General features: G+C 42.3%; 1 protein-coding gene across 3 annotated transcripts in view; it reads right to left on the bottom strand.

Moving 5' to 3' along the window:
* Nucleotides 1-20,745, bottom strand: part of MAD1L1 (mitotic arrest deficient 1 like 1) — a 349,791-nt gene that overhangs the window by 235,258 nt on the left and 93,788 nt on the right. For all 3 annotated transcript variants that reach the window (XM_077186910.1, XM_077186911.1, XM_077186912.1), the window contains one exon: nt 12,176-12,320. In XM_077186910.1, the coding sequence (XP_077043025.1) occupies nt 12,176-12,320 (145 nt within the window). The remainder of the gene's footprint in view (nt 1-12,175; nt 12,321-20,745) is intronic.

The raw sequence follows: 20,745 nt of genomic DNA, 5'->3' as shown, positions 1-20,745 counted from the left end.
GAGAGTTAAACTATAAACCTGGCTATTATTTACAGCTCCTCAGCATCCCATCTAGGATGTTTTCAAGGAATTCAGCAGGGCTTTTTGCTTCTCTTTTATGCAAGTAAAAAGCCAATATTGGAACACAAGAGCTACAAACATAGCCTCAGGTTAACACCACACATGACAAATTCATGTGCATAGATATTACATAAGAAACACGTTGCCTCACACAGAAGGAGGTTAAATAGCTTTCTGGGGCTTTTTTAATAACTTCTTTGGTGGAAAAGATTTCATCTAAAGCTTTTAAAGTGTGGTGACCATGGCTCCATTATGAACCACTCACTGAGCTCCCCGTGACCTGCACCTCTGTCACAATTCCAGCACAGGGAGAAAGCAGAGGGATGAGCAGAATGGGACACTCAGCATGCCCTGCTGTGCCCCACATGTTCAGAGATGAAATGGCCACTAAGCTGAGTGGTACTTTCCTGCACAGGATTGTTTAGAGGCACAGGAAAGCAGAGAAGGGGAAGGCAATCACCTGGGCTTCCAGCAGAGCTGTGCCTGGATGGGACACTGAGGCACAGCAGCAATGTGCAGCTATTGCTGCTCCTCAGTGGTCAGGGAGAACAAGGAATGGCTCTGAGAAAACAAACAGCTCTGTGGTTTTAAACTGGGAGGGAAAACAGAAAATAAACAGATTATTTGCTTGGCATTTTGCTAGGAGCAAACAGAAGAGCTGAGATTTACTTAAAGGACTGGCAAAGTGAAGCAGAGAGGGGGAAAGAAAACGATTCCGGGGTAATCTCTCCAAATAATGAGGTGGCAATGGGTACCCCCAGTGCAGCCCTTGGGTGGGGGCTTTGTTCCATGCAGGCTGAGCCCCTTTAGCCTCATGTGCAGAATGAATAAGAGGGAAAAAGGATAATGGACAGGGATACTTAGTGAAAACAGAGTGGGAGAGATGTCACTGGAGTAAGCACTGCCTTTTGGTCATGTTTACTTCATGCAAAAAGTCAAGAATTCTCTTGTAGGGTGATTTTCACTTTTAAAAAACAACCCTGAATGGTCCACAAGCACTTTTTTCCCCAGCACCAAACCTTATATACACTATCATAATAAACATCTCCACGTTGGAGAGGGATAAAAGGCATTTTGTTTTGATTTCATTATATCTCCTGAAATTGCTTTTTTCTTTCTGCATTTTTTTCTTGTCATTCAGTTGTGGTGGCCCTCACTGAGGGATAATGCAATAACACTTCTGACAAGGTCAGCTTTCCAATAACTTTGCAAATGGCATTTCCCAATGACAAAACAAGCACAGCTTCTCCTCTCTTTGTAATTAATATAATAGAAATGTCAACCTGAAAAGTTGGTCTCCAAAGGTACTATGTTATCAACAGAAAATTAATTTATTAAAGTCAGAAAGTGTTTCTTTATCTGCAAAGCTGAAAATACTATTTACAGAGCAGAATTCCTGTTACAAGCACAAAGCATAAAACTTCTGCAGTTTATATATGTGCCTGAAAAAGCAGCAACTGAAGAGGGGAGTTAAATTGCTTAAATTTCTAATTCAGACACTAGATCATTTTAGGAGCTGCACACTCCTTTTGCAAATGCCCTGTAGAAGATGTGTGCACATCCTGAAAGAAACATTACTCCACATCCATGTTTAATTTAATCACAAGTTCAATGCACAGAATGAGTCTCCCTAGCTCCTGTCCCATGCACATAAGCAATAAAAAGCTGTTGGTCCTGGACCTGCCTGTAACCCATCTCTCACATGAGGCAGGAAAAATGAGTGTGGGAGCAGGGACTCTTCCAGCTGCTTCTTCCACTGGAGAGAAGACTCTGCTGCTCAAAGGGAGTAAGAGCATCTCCTCTCCCTGAAGAGGGAATGAGTTCTTGGCTCTGGCCCATGAAGATGAGCCCATGGGGCTCCAGGCACGTCCCACTCCAAAGCCACCAACTCTACAGGCCAGAAAGTCAGAGCCCTCCCTAGGATCTGCTGTGTATCATGGTCTGAATCTCTCCTTCAGCTGCCCACAAGGACAGGAGCCCCAGTCCTGCCATGCATTTCTGTCTGTATTTAGATTTTACAGCTCCTTCAGGCACCCAGGACAGGCAGGCATGAGCTCCAGCTTGGTGCAATAGCCCAGCAGGGGAAGTGTGCTCACATCTCAGGGGGGAAGAGCATCCACCTGCAGCAGAACCACACATCCTGCAGTTCCAGCATGGGCTGGCACAGAGAACCAGCAGAATGCACATTTTGCTGTGAAAAATATTTGCCACTGGTGTCAAAGCCAGAGCCCCTCAGGTGCCTGCAGCTCCCAGGCATGAGATCAGCACAAACCTTCTCAAACACTTGCAGGAAAAGTTTAAAATGCTCCACCCTTTCAGCAACTTTCACTTGAACCACTTGGTCTCAATTCCTTGCACACAGACTTGTGGCACCCAAAATAATATTGACTAAAAGCCCAAATTGGGTGGGGTTTCCCTTTTCCCCAGTATTGATACAACACTGGAATAAACCCACGGCACTTTGTACACACCCAACACTGTGGGAAGCAAAGGAACACATCTGCTGCAATCAGTAAGGAGATGCAGACACAGACAGATTTAAACTACTCTGGCCATGCTTCCCTGTGCTTAAAAAGCAGCTTGGATGCCCCACAGGGTTATAGAACCTTCCTAATACTCTTATGAGAAGAGATCTCTTCCTCCTGACAGAAAGCAAGTCCAACATCTTGATGTGTAAAAAGCATATCCTCTTTTCCTGCCTCATGCTCACACTTTACCTGTTGATTCCTTTTTAAATTCTTGACTTCAAAAAGGCATTGATCTTTCTAGGGAAATCCTGAAGCTCTGGATTCATACAGACAGAAAACTAAGCCTCAGCTCCCCCACTGTCCCAAATTGGTTCCACCTGAACAGGCAAGTTTACAGTTAATGATTCCTCACAGGTCCTGCCCCACATAACACTAAAAAAATCCAGCAGCTGTTCTGTATAGTGAGAAACTTGTAACATAATAATCTCATTACATCAATCAAAATTAATTAACTGTAGCTACACCAATTCTTCAAATTTTCTGTAGCTTCTATTAAACAGTTGTTGACTCTATCTGAAATACTACCTAAACAAATGTGCTCATAAAAGAGGGAACAGTACATTTCTCCACAATGCAACAAATCATGGGTCAGAGACCATTTACAAGATGCTTTGTAAAACCTCATTTGACTTCTAATATATTCATCAATTTAAGCAATGCTTGACCTGAGATGCTGTGAACACACATTGAACAAAATAGTCAGCACTGCATGATACTGTGCCAGGAGCAATCCAAAACTCCTCAATTCTCCAGACAGTCCTTCAGTTTTATAAAGATTTTGGGTCTTCATTTGAAAGGATGCTCTGACTGGTGTCTGAGTAGTGCAGCTGTTCTTACCAGAGGCTCCCATCACATGTTGAAATAAGCTACTGTGCAATTACTTAATTATCTCTCTCTCCTATCCTTAAAAAAAAAAAAAATCCACTTCAATTCAACTTGAAGCAAACCCAGTTAATCCAGTTTTATGGCTGAGAATTAAAACAGAGGGAAGTCAGAGATTCAAAGCTGCAGCTCCTGTAGCAGTACCACCATTCTAAGAGGCAGCGAGATTAATGCCTTCAAACCATAAGGATGTGAGGAACAAAGAATTGCAAAAAAAAAAAAAAAAGAACCAAAACCCCTTTTTGTGCAGCTTAGCCTTGCTGGTATTTCAGAGCCTGCTGCTCAGAAATCCTAAGCCCCCTCCCTGTCCCTGGCTGCTGCCCAAGCCCCTGCCCAGCAGTCAGGTTTGTTCTGCGCCACTTCCCCCAGCAATCACTCCCTCATTCCACCCATCCATCTTCCCTGCCAGAGCTGCTCAACCATCCCTCATAATTCAGAGCTGAGGAGCTAAGGAATAAATGTTACAGCACACGCATCAAGGGAACCATAACTTTGAATTACCTGACCTGGGTGAGTTTAAATTCTCAGCCATAACATTGGATTAACCTAATTTCTTTTTATTGAATATTTTACCTTTAGAAGTCCTACAGTCCTTTCTCTCAGAGAAATATGAGAACTGAAGGTCATATAAATTCTTTTATGGGTATATTTCTAATTTTCATAATCTAACCTCTTAGCAGTGAGCATTAATATCTAGTGGGGGCAGAACAAAGCAGAATCCAGTCAGTATTCTGGGGAAATAAAAGATCACATTTCTATTGTTCTTCACAAATACCTCATAAAATAACATAACTTTTAACTTTGCTGCATACTCTGAATTGTTATAAAATTTTTAAAAACCCTCTAAACTCGCTGCTTAAATAGAAGCTATGTCAGAGATAACATCAATAAGAGTACAGAGGCTTGTATTCTATGTCCTTGTGCCTCCACCTCAAAAACATCAGATATAAAGATAATAATGAACTCTGTATTTTTATCATTGCAAGGTTTACCAGATACATAATAAGGCAAGAGAAAGAATTACACAAAACCAACACCCAAAAAATTGCTAAGGTAATTTTTATGAGCTCTTTTATGCTTCTAAAAAGGAAAGGGAAGCAAGGCCCAGAGGCCAATTCATCTTCTGCCTCCAGGCTGGCCATTTGAACTCAGCCTCACCATCTCCATGGTGAGAGCCCTGAGGTGCTAAAGCTCAGCTCTAACAAAGCACATCACCCTCCTGCCTCCAAGGGACAAACTCCTACAGGTACACAGAGTACAATACTCAAAGTCAGGGAAAAGGCAAATTTATCCACCAGCTAGGAGGAATTAGGACAACAGATCAAGAGCAAGGGGTGTCACTGGAGAGGATGCAGTGGGAAGCAACAAGGGCAGACTCCAGTGCCCACAGCCTGGCAACAGCTCCTGCATCTCGGAGCCAGAGGTACCTTTGACAAATGCAGGCTGACAAGTGAAACTAAGGGAACTCTCAGGCTTAGAAAAGTCATTTTGGAGCAGGATAAGGAAGTGAGAACAATTCTGCTACTTTCTTCATTGAGTCAAAAGTGAGTGGTAAACTTATTACCAAGTTAGGCAAAGTAAGGAACAATGGCAAAAAGAAAACCAAGCACTGCTCTGGGAGTCCACACCAGCAAAAACACACTCTTCTGACTTTCCAAGATCTGCAAATCACACTTCAGAAACAGAACATTTTCTGGTTTAATTTAAAGATTCTTCCTCCTCCCAAATGGTCTTTGTGCACTGCTTCAACACTGCTGCAGCCAGTCCCTTCTACAAGCACATTGATCCCAGCTTTCCTTATTCATTCTTTATGGAGAGGTTCTGCAATTGTATCAGTAAATGATATTAGCAGACCTCATGAAACAACCTGTTTCAAAGGAAAATGGCTTGTACTCATTCTCTTCTGGAAGACAATTGCCATTTGCTTAATATAGCCATGATATTTTACTGAGGTAATTATACTCTTAGCTATCAGTAACAATTAAACCCTTAGATTGAGGTTGCTTAATAAAGGTCTCCAAATAAATAACACATTCCAAACACAGTATTTTAAAATGTCAAGCATCTTGTAATGAATATAAGGAAGCATCTAGTATAAATCAGCACAGAGTTAGTTTGTCACTGTACAAGTGTCTGCAAAAATTGCTGCTGGAGTATTGTGGGATTGTGCTCAGAAGGCTACAGAAAGGGCAGTGCTGCAGATGAAGCCATTTCAATAAATACTATGGCTGGTTCATGGCAGGGCCAGGGTGAAGCCATCAACACTGCTGTTCTTCTCCAGGGGCAGGGCTGAGTGACTTGGGGAACAGCTGAGGCTGATAAAATTTGTATTTGTTCTTTTTGATTCCCTGTAGCAACTTCCTTGAAAACTGGAGTTAGGCCATTCCATTAAAAGCTAAATAAAACTCAGAAGCAGACAAATTAGAGGGTACAGACAGAGGAGAAAAAAAAAAATCACTTTCAGACTCTGAGATCTAGAGATACTTGAAATCAGGTCAACAGATCCTAGCAGGCTGCTAGGTATGGAAGGTGAGAGCATGGTTTAAAGGTCCTCACAGTGCAGACTGCAAGATGATTAAGAAAGGTAAAGCAGACCAGTGATAAACATGAAAAATAATAAAAATTAACCAGGAAATGTGTTTTCAGAACACATATTTGTGGGGTTATCTGGCAGGGCATCTATTGCAGGCAAAGAGTGATACAGCAAGTTAGCTCCAACACTGCTACACGTGGAGGCAGCTGCCTGAGCTCCAGGAGGAGGTTCAGTGAATCAGGACTAAAATATGACACAGCAAGTAACTGGAAGAAGTTATTTTTAAAAAAATCCCCACAGTAAATATGGGTTATACGGGGGAACAAAACCCAAACCAAACTAATAAACCAAAAAACTGTGTTAAAATAACTCCTCAGAGAACTCCATTTCCCTGGAGCACTTTCCACCTCACAGAGAGAAGGCAGTCAGAAACCAACAAAAGCAAAGTGTGATATTTCCTTAACTCCTACCAAGAATGTCTATGGAAACAGTCATCAAACCCCCAACTCCTGCTTTCTCCTCACAAAACTCAGCACCCTTTGTCCAGTAACCCAGACCCTCCTGTGGAAATCAAACATGAAGCCCAGCACCCACCCTTCATCAGACTGAACTCAGGAGCATTTTAACACCAGCTCACCAGCAGAGAATTATTCATAAAAGCACCTACCTCATCTCTGACCTGTTGGTCTTCATTTTTTAATAAAGACACCCTACAAAAGCAGGCTGGGAATTTAAATTGATGGTGCTACTAGTTACTAAAGATTAAAATTCAGCAGTGACCTGTTCTGAGCCCCTGCACCCTACAGGCAGCAATTCTCCCTTTGCCTCTTTCCCACAAATCATTATGATCTTCTGTCTCCTTCTGCTATTATCCTTCTCCACCCCCAACTACCAAGCACCTTTTCTCTGAAATTGTTGAACTGATTAATATAATCAAGTTGAAATTAGAGAGACCTGTGCTCAACCTAAAAGGCTGCTGAGCCTCCTTCAAACACAGAGTGTCTTGTCTCCCTCTTCTCAAGGATGGATGGTCCAAGGAAGCACTCACAAAACCTGCCTTGCTTAATCCCTGAAGAGGGAGATGTGGAATCACCTTAAAATGTATTTATTTGCCAGGCCTAAAAAGGAAAGTTACTTCCCTGAGTTTATAAAAACCTGCAAAGGGGAGACACAGTGAGCAGAGGGAAAGGTTTGGCCAGGCTCAGGCTGACAGCATTTACCAACCAGGTGTGGAGAGCAGCCCAGCTGGGAATGCACCTGCACTGCTGAAATGCCATGCACAGAATCATGACATGGGCTGAGGGAGGGAAGGAGGGACAGTGATACCAGCCAGGGAAAGCATTGGATACTTTGGATACTGCTCACAGCCCCGAGGAGCAGCTCAGAGCTGCCCCAAGGCCATCAGGGTGTGATGCCCAAAAAGTCTGACACAAGGATGAGCTTTGCCAAAGTGCCTGTTTCTAGTGCTGCTGAGTGCAATGCTGACTGCTGTATTTACAATTTATCTTCCACATATCCCAGCAAAAGGGTTAATTCACCTTCTTTGCTGCACACCCAGAACTTTAAGATCCCTCCTTGTGCTTTAAAATCATCTATGTACCTCCTCAGAAAAAATATCCTGCAGGACCCAATATGACAGAGAAGCCATCAGCATTATTTTAAATCTTTACTGATTACAAAACAAAGCAGATGGCAAATCAAGTCATGAACTCTGCATCTGCCATGCTTAATGAACAGTTTAATTACCTAGTCCCATTTCTGATGCATTTTTACCATTCTCAGCTCTGGGAGTCACTAATACACTTCACACTGACTGATATCTCCAGGAACATGTGGTATCAGCAGTCAGCTGGAGTTGGTTAATCAATACTTGTTTAATCTCTAACTTTTATGGTGATGGCCTAAATTATGTCTCAATAGAAACAGATTTCCTATCATATCACATGATCTGGTTGAGAGCTCAGGAAACAAAAGGGAATTTTTCAGTCTCTTCTCTGGGCAGCAGAGTACCCAAAGGCAGATAAGTGCACAGACAGGAAATAAACACAGTGAAACAACAACATCCAACACAAGCAGCTTGGTTCAGTCATTGTGTTGTGCCTTAGATGAGAGCAAGGGCTGCAATTATGGCAGTGTGCACTCATAAAGCCCTCAATTTCAGGAACAAATTAGACTAATTTAGAATAAGTTACAAAAAGTAACTGAAATTGGGCTTCCTATTTTGAGTTTTGAGCTTCCTGCAAAGGATCACAGCCTGGCTGCAAGAAGCAGGGCACTTCATCTCAGGTGAAAGCTGCAGTGCCATGGGCTGATCCCATGCACTCCAGAGCTCCTTGCACGAGTTCCTCCTGGGCACAGAAGGAATCACTGCTCTCAGGAGTCACTGAACTGAACATGGGCAGGGGAAGATGCTCCAGGTCTGAACCCTGGCAGCAGCCAAGTAAGAAACTCAGTAAGGGCTGATCACAGCCAGGTAAAATCACTGAGGGACAGGAGCAGATGATGGCCAATCCTTGGCCCTCCACATCAGAGGGCTTTGGGAGCTTTTGAGTGAGCCTTTATTGCTGTTCTCCAGCAACACTTCTGCTGCACAAGACCCAGTTGTGCCCTCTGGAAGCTGCTCTCCTGAAATAAATAACCAGAGCTGGCTTTCCATGAAATACTGACTCAATCAGCTACTTACACTCAGATAAGGATTTTCAGAAAGGGTTTTTCATTTTGGGAGGCCTCTATGTCATATAAAATTTCCTAAGATTTCATTTTTAGCCATTCAGTAGCAGAATTGTCTGTTTTTAACAAGCCCACTTCATAAACAAAGACCAGGAGTTGTCTTTCTTTGAGAGAAACTCTCAAAAGCTTAAGGACAACACAAAAGTCAAATACAAAAATCTGTGAGTAAACATGGGATTCAAAGCAAATGCAGCAGTAAATCAAACAGGCAAAAGGGCAGAGGTGGATTAGGTGTTTCCCCAGCATTTCAGGTATCTCCCAGGACTGCTGTATCACAACTACCTCAGGTACCAAAGCAAAGATGAAAGATTTTCCCAAAACTCTGAGCTAAGGGACAGCAAAAAGCATGACAGACAGCAAAGCCAGCCAGGCAGATCTCTGAGAAAGAGAGTGAATCCAACCCTTCAAACATCAATTTCTGTTTCATCACCTTAAGTGAAGGGAGTGACACTTCAGGAGAAACCTCCCAGCCATCAATGTCCAGAGCCTCGGTGGGGTCCTAATCCAGCCTCATGTTTCACTGAATACATGTAAATCTGCAAACTTCAGTCCTGCCCTGATTTACAAGGGCATGTGGGACAAAATGATCAACCAACATGTTCTGAAGAGCAGTTTGTGAGCAGGAATAATCAGGATGCAGGTCCTATAACCAGTGGAATCGATGGGGCTGGAACACCCAGAGACTGGAGGATGCTGTGCCAGGGAACAGAGATTTGTAGGGATGCACTGAAGGGTCCCACACTGACAGCTGTGTCACTTCCAAGCAGTAAACCAACTGGAAAGGCCCAAGCAAGATCAAGAAAGCCCAAAAGAAGCAAATGAGGCAAGGAAGGAAGCAGTGGACAGAGAGGTTAAATGCACTGGGATGGAAATACAAGAGCAGCCAAGACAGACAGAGACTGTGGCAAGTGACAGCTGAGCATGACTGACAAGTGAGACTGGCAGTCTGTAAAAGCCACAAAATATTGCTTCAAACCTGGGGAAAAAAATCAGTAGCCATAGCAGTGAGGAGGAGTCAGACTGGCAAAGCAAATGCCCCCTGAAGAGAGCACATTTGCCACTGAATTATTTGGTCCTGCTGTTACCAAAAAAAACCAACTTACTGTTTTCTAGTCATATTTTAAAACATATTCTAGGCCTGAGACTTCCAGGTTCCAACCTCAGCCCAAAGAAAGGAAAACTGTTACAGCATTAAAATTAAACTTGCACTGTTGAACACCTCTGATGCCTTCCAGGCCCTGTTTGCTCAGCACACAGGAACTGATTCACTGCCCTAGTAGAGGGTCAAACATGCACAAATGCAGAAGTCATACTATCAAAAGCAATAGCATTTCAATCATATATATAATACTCTCCCCCAAATTAGATTTTCACAGTCCTATTTAACAAGACAAAGATTGAATAGAGAGAACTCATCTTTTCCATTCTCAAATTACATAAAAGCACACCACAGTACTGATGCCACTAATTAGATGATTAAATACCATTCTAGGTGATATGCTTTCAATGTAAAATAATTATTTTTGACAGGAAATGTATTTGCTCAATCTCACTTTAAATCACAATATCATACTTTTTTTAATTAAATGAAATTCTTTCTTCTGATTTTGCATGAGAAGAGCAACCAGCAGGAGAAACAGGCTGAGGATAGATTGTCCAAGTACCATAATGCATGTACTGCTTCACAAAGGAACCCAGCATTCTCTGGATGGAATATAAATTTTCAGAGAACAGCAAAGTCTTTATTCCTTCAAAACAGGTCAGTTGAGGAATGACTGAGCACACTGAAAACCTGCCCTGTCAAAACACAAGTTTATTTGCCATGGTCTGATGAAGAACACTTCCAACTTTTCCTATGCTCCTCCTCAGGAGGAGCACAGCAAACAAAGCAAAGGTTTGTCCTTCCATATCAATCAGGGTACAATCCTTTGTCATCACATGACAAAGTAATGTTGTGGTTTTGTCCAGTACTTAAAGAAAAGTAATGATATTTTTGTGTTCTATGACAAAAAGTGTTTCTGCTGAGCACTGGAAATAAATTACCAAAGGGAATATTTTAGAAACCATCTGAGAAACTTCTTTCAGGGCTGAGCAGTCCAGCACAATATTAGACAGCTGAAAAGGTTATAAAAACAGGTTTTTTATAGGGCTCAGTATGCACCTGTGTCTTATCCAGCCATGGCAGTCCCAAACCAGAACATCACAGAGAGCTGCCTGCTGCTGGGGCAGGAGAGGGCTGAGAGGAGATGCCTTTTGTGTTTCCATGGAGAGAGTTTGGTCCATCCACCCTGCCTGCAGTGCCTGCCTCGGTGTGAGCCTGACAGAACTGCTGTCATTCTCCTCTTTGCACTTCTGTGACTCTCCATGGCATCAAACTCTGCAGTCAGAAGATCTGATGGAATATCCTCTTGTAAAGTGGCTGCTTCATGCTTCAAGAGCCCTGCTTACTGCACCATACATCACAGCTTCTTTGGCTCAACAATGACATGGGAATTACACAAAATTGGGTGCAGCGCAATTAAAATCGATCAAAACGCTTTCATTGACACTGGAAATCAAAGTCTAAAGCTCAGGCACCACAGCAGCTCTTTCCTCTCCTGCCTGCCCACGTGGTGATGTGCCTGGCTCCCTCTCATGAGCTCTGACTACTGGAGTCTGACCTTCTGCACACACATAAGCTCATTTACGTGAGCAGCCTTTATAACACCAGGGAGATTGCTCAGATGGGGGAAGTTTTGCAAGGAGTATTCTTGGAAAGTGAAGTAACTCTCATTCTGGCTACAGCAAATTATTATTCCCTTTGTGGAAAGCGAGCTCTCAGAATTTAATATAAAATTTTCAATGCTCTGCAGACTTCAGAATTATTGTATAGAATTTCATCATGAGAGCACACCTGATATAGGATGATGCAGACCCCTTTGATATATTCTATAGAAAGAATCTTAAAACGTATTTTCAATTTACTGGTCTAGTGCTTGCCATTACATTTGAACAGACTTCCAGCGTAAGAGGAAGGCAAATCTCTTACTCCCTGTAAATTGTTTTTCCACAGGAACAGTTGACAAGGTGCTGCCACTTCGTTCTCTTTAGGAAAGGAGGCAATGCAGCCAAAGCCATTATAAATTCCCTCCAGTGGCTCAAAACACTCCAGCAACAACATGATTCAGTTCTCTGCCCTCACATGGATGCCAAGGCTCAGACAAAATCACATTTCCTCAGCACAGCACGAGCCCAGCTGGGGAAACACGAGCACAGCTTTAGGAGGCAATGGTACTTCCATTCCAGTGAAGCCCTAAAGACAGGCTGCATGTCTCCCACAGCACCCATTGTGCAAAGACCCCAGAACAGTTTTGTAGCACCAGTTATAGAGGTGAACAGTGAAGAAATAGGAAGGACTGCACCTGGCAGAAAGAAACAAGGACATGTGCTTTTCCAGGCTCACCTTGGTGAGGAGCACCACGCGTTTCTGCAGCCGCCTGACCAGCGCTTCCTGGTGCTCCCGTTTCTTCTTCTCATCCAAGAGCTGGCTCTGGACACACAGGATCTCCTCCTGCAGCTGCTGCCTGGCCTTCTCCAGCATCCGGGCACTAGGAGAGATGGGACAGACCTGTAACTCCTGAGTGCTGCCTCTCAGAGACATCAGGAAAGCCTCAGAGGAGAAGCATGACCATGACTGTGCCACTCTCATCTTGCAGCTGCACCACTGGAAACTGGGCAGCTGCATTCTCATTATCAGCTGCTGTCAGAAAAAGATGTGAGAGAAGAACCACCCCAGGGACAGCCTTCTTGTGCAGCATGAGACAATTACTGGAACCTCACAGGTAGGAAGCATTTAAATAATTGCACATCTGTTTCCAAATCAATCCATTTGCCTTTGAGAATGTGGCTTGTTTTCAACAAACAACCCACACTCTTGGGTTCTACTGGATCTTTTCTTTTTTTCTGACAAAAGAGAAGAAAAAGTAGATTTCCTATTATCTGCTTTGACTGACAGATAGTACTCAGCAAGTAATTACAGCCACACTACCTGCACATTGCCAGCAACCTATGTTGGAAGAGAAATGTCTTCTGAGGGTAGGCGACTGGCACTTCTTTTGAGATGTGGACAAGATTCTCAATTAAACCACAACAGCCTGGCCCTCTTCTCTTCTCAGCTCTCCATGCAGCACACTGTGGTGATGCACAATTATCTGTGAGCTCCTGGAGAAGCTCTCCAGGTGTGCCCTGCAGCCCCACAGCCTGCTGCTGGACACTGAGGGGCAGCTGCTCCCAGGCTCACATCAAGCAGCTCATCCCACACCAGCTGCTGGCAAAGCGCTTGATCAATAACAAAATAAAAGTGGAACCACTCCTGTGATTAAGAGTCAGTTCATGATTTAAATATGATGAGTTTATCCAAGATTGCACTAAGTATTTAATGAGTGAGCATGACATGAAATAAAAGTGTTGCACTCAAGTCAAAAACCCTCAAGCAAGCAAGCAAGATCAAACTCAACATCTGCAGCTTAGTCAGGAACAGAAGAACTTTGTTTCTCTAATGCTAGAAACGCCACTGGAAAATTTATGATTGCTTCCAAGGGGTCTTATTCATCATTATATTTGAAAGAAAAGAAATAAAAGTGCTGTAAATAAAATAGCACTATTGTTAAGGTACTGTTTAGATAGATCCAAAAGGGAGTACTTAAAGAACACTTCTAGCATAAATCAAGTACAACCTGCACTGCCAGGTCACCAAATTGTATTTTTTGGGAAATGTATGTAGGAATTCACAAGAATTCCAAAGTAGCTGTCTCCCTACCTCAAAATCCTTCTCTTTGAAAAAAGTATTTGTTTTAAAGCACTGGATGAATTAGAAACCTGTTTAAAACTCCAGTTCAACTTGGAACCATTCACAGACCAATTTAATAATTGGGAACTGTGAAAGAGTCTCTTCATTGCTGTACTCAGGTGGGAAGGTTCATCAAGAGGGCTTCACATCTGTGTTTGAAGCTGGATAATTGCATTACCAGGGCACCACTACTTCCTTGCACCTGTTTTAATTAATCAGCTAAGAAGGGCACCTGTGCCAAGAGTAACATCTCTGGTGGTGGAACATGCCTGTGGGGCAGCCTATCAAGCTTGCCCTCAAAACAGGGCAGAAATGAAGGGTTAATTCCTGGTAACCTCAATTTCTGCCTTAGGATTCATTACAGTATGTCCAACAACATTCCTTGTTATGCATAGGGTAAATATAAGTACAAAATCCTCATTAACTCTGATACATGTGTTGTAACAATTAAAATCACACTACAGAAACCTTACTGCAAATATATTTTTCTTTATCAAAGAACCATTGTCCTGATTAGAGTCAGAACAAAAGAAAAAAATGCAAGCATAAGATTAATTACCCTGAAACAGCAAAAATCTCACATTTGATTATTGCAAAACATTTTGATAAGGCAATGGAGCAATCTTTTTTCTTAATCTCCCAATATTGTGACTTATTTCTATAAATGTTGAGTGGACCAACAAATGATGATTGATTTGACATTCACCAAGAAAAATGAGATATGTGCTAGGTTTCCTTCCCAAAAGAATGAAAAATATTTGAGATTCACGTCTCATGGAGAGCACAGACATTCAGCCACACAAAAAACTTTCAAGCTAGGTTGGAAAACAACTGCTTTAAAACATGAGAGAAGTTGAGCAAAGAGAGACAAATGGGCAATTTCCTCAGCCACTGCATGGAAACAGCACCTTCATCTGTTTATATTTCAGCCTCAGTACAAATGTGATGTTAATGTACCTAAAATTCAAATGCCAGAGATGGCTCTGAAAGCGAGGACAATCCTCAAACTCCCTGAACTGAGTGCTACCATAGGTTTCCATACTATGGGAGGCATGAAATTCAACTTCCTCACAACTCTCCACACCATGCCAAAGTACATTATTGAGACCCTTTCTTCTTCTCTTTGGACAGATTGATAATTCTTCCAGAAACTGCACCAAATACAGCATGAGCTGCTTCTGTAAGGAAAAATCCAAAAGGAAAGTGCTATTTCTTATTGACACAAAACAGGATTTGCAAGTAGGTGTTCAGAAGCAAAAGCCTTTTAAGCCAGACTTGTGCACTCTTTTTCCACCCTGATGACACCTATGGCTTTTCAGAAGTAATTGCTCACTCAATATGAGCATTAAAAAATAAAATAAAAGAGGCACCAAGTTCTCCATTCAACATAAGCTTAGGGAAGTGGCATTTTAAAAAATCTTTGCAAGTTCAAAGTAAACCTTTTAAGCCTTAAAGAGAAAAAGTCATTTCTGTTTATCAGCCTATTAATGTTCCTTGTTCCACATCCCAGTGAATGAGATGCCAACATATTTCTGTTCTGAGCTGTTTGAGACTCTTCATTTTTTGCTCTTCCCTTCTGTAATCCACTTTAATGCAATCTTAATGATAAAACTTCATTTTCCAGAATATTCTTTGAGAGACTGAGAACAATGAGGGCACACAGTGAATACTGAAGCTATAAGATACATTTTAATAATCTCCTTCAAAAATGACAAAAGCAGCCGACAGCTCCCCCCCGCCCCCCAGTGATCCATAAAACATTATTTTAATCATTCCATCCTTTCAGTAGCCAAGTTACCACCTCAGAGTTACTAAAAAAAAAAAAAAAATAATAAAAAAACAACGAGGAAAGCAAACAGGATGCCAGAGCCAGTCTGTGTGTGAAGCTGGGAGGAAAACAAGGGGTCCACAGCGACAATTAGAAGAGGAACAGTGTCTGGGTCATGTTGCAGCTCAGCTGAAGATGAGACACGTGTACCTACCAGGGCCAGCTGTCAGGAGGGAGAGCACATCAAAGAGAAAAGCAGAGTGTGATGGGAAGAGCAGCGAGGGAGCACAGGGGAGAACACGGTGACAGTGCCAGCGCACACCGCGCTGAAAAGAAAAACGCGCTGCAGCCGTCGGCATCCTCTGTCAGAGTGCACAAAAAAGGGTTAATGCAGAAGCTAATGAGGCAAAAAGGAGCAGGGGAAATTGTTTTGTAGCAAGACATTTGGATGAAGGAACACCCGCTCCTGAGAGCTGACAACTCGCAGGCATCTCAATGAATCCACGCGTACGCGCAAAAACCAGACTGGAAACTGATAAACACAGGGCTGAACAAAAACGTTATTTTCATTCCAGTTCCTCCCCCACAGGTTTTCTGAACAAACACAAAGGTATAAGCAAAATCAGAGTCACTCCAGCATGTCTTTTATTTTCCAGTGGATAGCAACAGGACATCCCTGCCTGTGCTCTCCCTCAAGGATTCTTCCAACCTCAGCCTCTGCCTAACCTGCCTCAGTACCACCCAGGATGGGAATTAAAAAGGAAAAACAGAAGGGAGAAGATGAAAACAGTTTGACTTAAATAGGGACAGAACACAGGAAAGAAAAGGTGATGCTTGGCAAAACAGAAAAATATCCATCCTATGTTAAAAAGGGAGAAAACTGATCCATTACAAAATGCTGCTGCAAAGACTGATTGGAGCTCTGAGAACACACTACAGATGGAACTAGCTTATTGAACTAGCCTGAACTAGTTTAACATTTAAGGCAGAAAAACCACCATCAGGAAGAAGGAGAAAATTTTAGTGCTACAAATATTTCAGCTCAAAATTCAGAAGTTTGGGTGCTAAATTTTTACTACAATAAGATTGGCATCTCTTTCTGCTTCCTTTCTTCTCTACAGACAGAACTGTGGCTATATGGAAGCCTGCCCTGCCCTCAAATCCTGCCCTGCCACTGGGACTGTGGGAGCTGTGGGGGCCAACAGGTCTGTGTTGTCTATTTGCTCACTATATTCAGAAAGAAAAATGATACAAAATATGAACATCTTTAGCAGAAGTTATCACAGGGGCTATATTTTATTTAAAGCTTTAAGTGTGCCTCACAGAGAGCCCTATGAAATACTGCTACACAAAATACTACATGAAGTGGTCTACAGAGAGTTGGTGGGAAAACACTCTTTCTTCTTGCTATTTATTTCTCCCAAGTCCTCAGCAAACATCTGCAAACTTTCTCTTGTATTTTCACACCTTGTATTTTCTCAAAGATCTTTTGTATAACTCACCAGCACCAGGCTTCCATAAATCACAAATCATTCAAAAGTAAACAGATCATACATCATCTTGCTCCTAGACACACAAGGAAGATTCAAATCACATTGAATTTATAATGAGGGAACAACATAAAGAGAATTATTTTGCTAGTGTGGCCAGATGAAATGGGTAAGAAGCAGACAGACATTTGGAGCTTTATTGGTACACTGACAATGTTTTATCTGTGAGACACTATTTAATTTTACTCCCTAACCAGCAGTGTAACTATCAGGCTTGGAAACACAGTTCCACCAAAGTGAGTGGTTAGAGAAAAGAAATAACCCACATTTTCTGCCCCAGCCTCAGTACAATGGCCATAAGTGACTGGCAGGAATTAAGATTCACTGAAATAAATCCACATCAGGGACCCTGAGCTTCCTTCCCCTGCAGGGTCAACACACACAGGGCCGTGCTGACAGCAGTGACCCAGAGGAGCCCAACCCAGGAACATTTCCAGCCACACAGCCCATGGTGGCTCCTCCTGAACAGACACTGAATCAGCCACTCAGGGTGAGAATCACAGTCCTGAACATGCTTTCCACATCACCATCAAGATGAGAATGAAAGCAGTGTCTTAACAAATGAGGAATGTCTGTGGTTTGTTTTGGTTTCATGTGGAAACATCAATAGTTTCAACATCCATCACTGAATTCTGGAACAAAAAATATTTCAAGGGGGAGATAACTACAGGCATAAATGTCCTTTTCCTAAGCTTCTAAACCTGCAGTGTTCATAAAGCCAAAGCTTCTACCAAAGGCATTTATTTGGCAAATAAAACTTCTCCTGGTATTTAAGAACCACTGAGCCCTCACTGCTGGCTGTGCACTTACTACACTTGAAAATGCTGCTGCCTTCAGTGGCTGCAGGAGAAATTCTTCTGATAGCTGAATAAACAAAGTGATTAATATTAGCTTATGCAGACAAATCTTTAAGGGCCTTTGGTGTGTGCAGATGCTCATGGCTCTTGTTCTGAATCCACAACAAGTCAGACATCAGTTACACCCTAAGCAAATAAGATTCCCTCAGCAGTGCTTGGAGAGAAGCAAATACTAAATTTTCTTAATAAAATGCAAGTAATTAAAAAGCAGGAGTTAAAACCAAGAGTCCTGTATGATGATTAACACAGCATAGAGCCAGTACAGCATGTGTCATCTCTCCCTGCATCATCACTTGCATGTGGCATTTGGCAATTATGGAGGATGGACTACTTTAAAAGGGCATTCACTGAAGAGGATTTTCCACTCCCATTCTGAGATAAGAACAAGTTTAAGGTGCCCTTTCCTACACTGCAGAGAACAGCATGCCCACAGATGCCCTCTGAGCACAGACTGACCCACCACACCAAGCCAAGATGTTCAGTGAAGTGTTCAAAATGCATCACAGGGAGCTGGGGAGGGAGCACCTCCACTCCCAGTACTTCATCAGGAGTTGTGCACATTTGCTCCACTTTGCAGCTCCTCATTTTGGCTCTCCTAACAACCCTGGCCAGTGAGGAAGGTCAGCCTGTGGATGATGCTGTCAGTAAGGGAATTTGTGGAGCTTCAGCACCAGAAGATGCCAAATGTCTGCTCCCTTCCCTATCACCCCTCACCCAGATTCGAGCATCCAGCACAAGGGAGTGAAATACTGGAGAAAGAGAACTGTCACAGGAGAGAGGAAAACAAACAAACAAGCCCTCAAAGAAAAATCCAAGGAAGAATTTTGAAAGGAAACCTTTTCTCCAGCCAGGATGCAAGCGCTCTCTGCAGCTGGCTTAATTTACATCATCTAATTCAAATTCTAAATGCTTCAAAGTGTTATTACACTTTTTTCTTTGAAAACAAAAATGACAACAACTAGAACAAAACTCTGAATGAGAAAACCCAAAGACTGAAATAATTACTAATCTAAACAGAGGCCTGTACATGGGCTGGTGAAGTCACTGGCCAGCTCTACCTAGTAATTTCTCTTCGTGTCGGCTCTGATGAGTTTTGTATTTGTAACATTTCATCAATTTGAATCACTAAATTCAATTTGCATTCACAGATAAACAGAGAAGGAATAATAAATACTCTCATCTGACCTTGAAGTGTGACACAGAAAATTGCCCTCGATGATTTCATTTCAGTCTGAACCAGAATGAATAATGCAGTTGGCCCCACCAGTTACCAATCTCTGATCACACTTGTGGGCTCAAGGAACTCATGGCTGTGCCTAAATATGATGAAGAAAGTCCAAACTTCTCACTCTGTGTTGTACTAGTATTTTCTACTGCTCCTTCACTATAGGGATTAAGTCCCTACCTCTGTCCTTCCCCACCACTCAGCCCCAAATACAAATCCCAAGGATTTCAGTTTGTTGCACAGTCACAAGTGAAGGCATTGCACAGTTTTCTCAACCCAGTCCAGTATTATTTGCTTTATAAAGTGCACATAATAACTCTTGTCTCTCCCAGTAAGCTGTGAAGTCACTGGGACAACTCTCCAGCACAGCAACTGGTGACATGAACACCACAAGTGACTAAGAATATTTCCAATTTCTGTTATACATTCCAACCAACGCTTATCCAGAGAGTGGGAAAGTCATCTGGGAATAGCATGAGAGCTGAGGAGCTCTAAAGAATAAAGAACTGATAAAGAGGAGTGGGAAAAAAAAAGAAAATTTGCTTGAAGTAGTGAAAGAAATGAGTAGGAGAATGGTCGTGCTGAACCAACTTGTCAGCAAACAAATCTGCAGAAATTCTAGGCTCTTGACAGCTAGATAATGGCTTATCTTAATAAAATAAGAAGGGTCAAAGTGTTTAGATGAGAAAAACAAAACATTAAACCCTCCACTGCAATATAGCAAGTGAGTCCTCACAGACTGGTGACTCATTACAGCTTTGTGAAGGTTCTGTGGATCTTTTTCAAATTACCTTTTCCAATGAGACCTCATTTCCAATGTGCATTACAGTACTCCACAGTGAAATGAGGATTGAAATGAGGATTGTATATTACTGCTCAGTCACTTTTTTTTTTTTAATATCTGAACCTAAGACTACCTGAACAAATTTACAGCAATACAACTGTCTGAGGTATTTTTTGCAGAACAATTCAGTGATGGACCCTCACCATAACTCTGACTAAAATCCAAAGCTATAGCTCAGCATTTCAGCATCAGGTTTTTGTCAGTGAAAACCCCTCCAGGTTATGTGATGAAAACTTGTCTCAGTTTTCACTAGGGACTCAGAGAAATTCTCAGAGAATTCTCTTCTCAGAAGAGAATTCATAGTGTTACTTGTTGACAACAAATAAACCCAAACAATTAAGTGCTACCCCCCAGCCTTTACCCATGGGACACTGGTACAGATAAAAGCAAAGAAATGACTGCAAAGTCACTCAGCTATCTGTAACAAGCACTCTGCCAGGCTGCTGCTCTTGGCTTTCCTTTCCCACAAGCACCAATTTAACTCCATCTCATATCTGCCTCCCACCTGCTTTGACTCAGCTCGAGTCAAAGCAGTCTACCAGGATCCAAGCCATATTAAGCACAGCATTGTAAGAGACCTACTAATCCTTAAATCCTCAAAATGGATGCATTTTAAGTCAGCAAAGATCTTGAAATTTCCATGACCAAATAACATGACCTGTAACCATGGATTTTTGAAGTAGCACCATGTTTTTGGGCACAAACAACATCTCATGGTAGTGAAAGATCTTTTCTACCATGCTCCAACAACAAATCAGGATTCAGTGCTAACTGCATCTGTTTTCTGCAGGATCTCTGCCTCATTTGCTGCAGAATTTGGAAGATTAATGAAGCACAGAAATTGCTTGAAGAGAATGGTCTCACATTATGGCAACTGAAAGGCTCCCAAAAAATCTGGTTCCAATTCTTGCCTCTGCCAGAGCTCCTGGTGATACCATGA

Source organism: Agelaius phoeniceus, chromosome 16 (genome assembly GCF_051311805.1).
Source record: "Agelaius phoeniceus isolate bAgePho1 chromosome 16, bAgePho1.hap1, whole genome shotgun sequence".
NCBI lineage: Eukaryota > Metazoa > Chordata > Aves > Passeriformes > Icteridae > Agelaius > Agelaius phoeniceus.
This window is presented reverse-complemented; position numbering and strand designations above follow the sequence as displayed.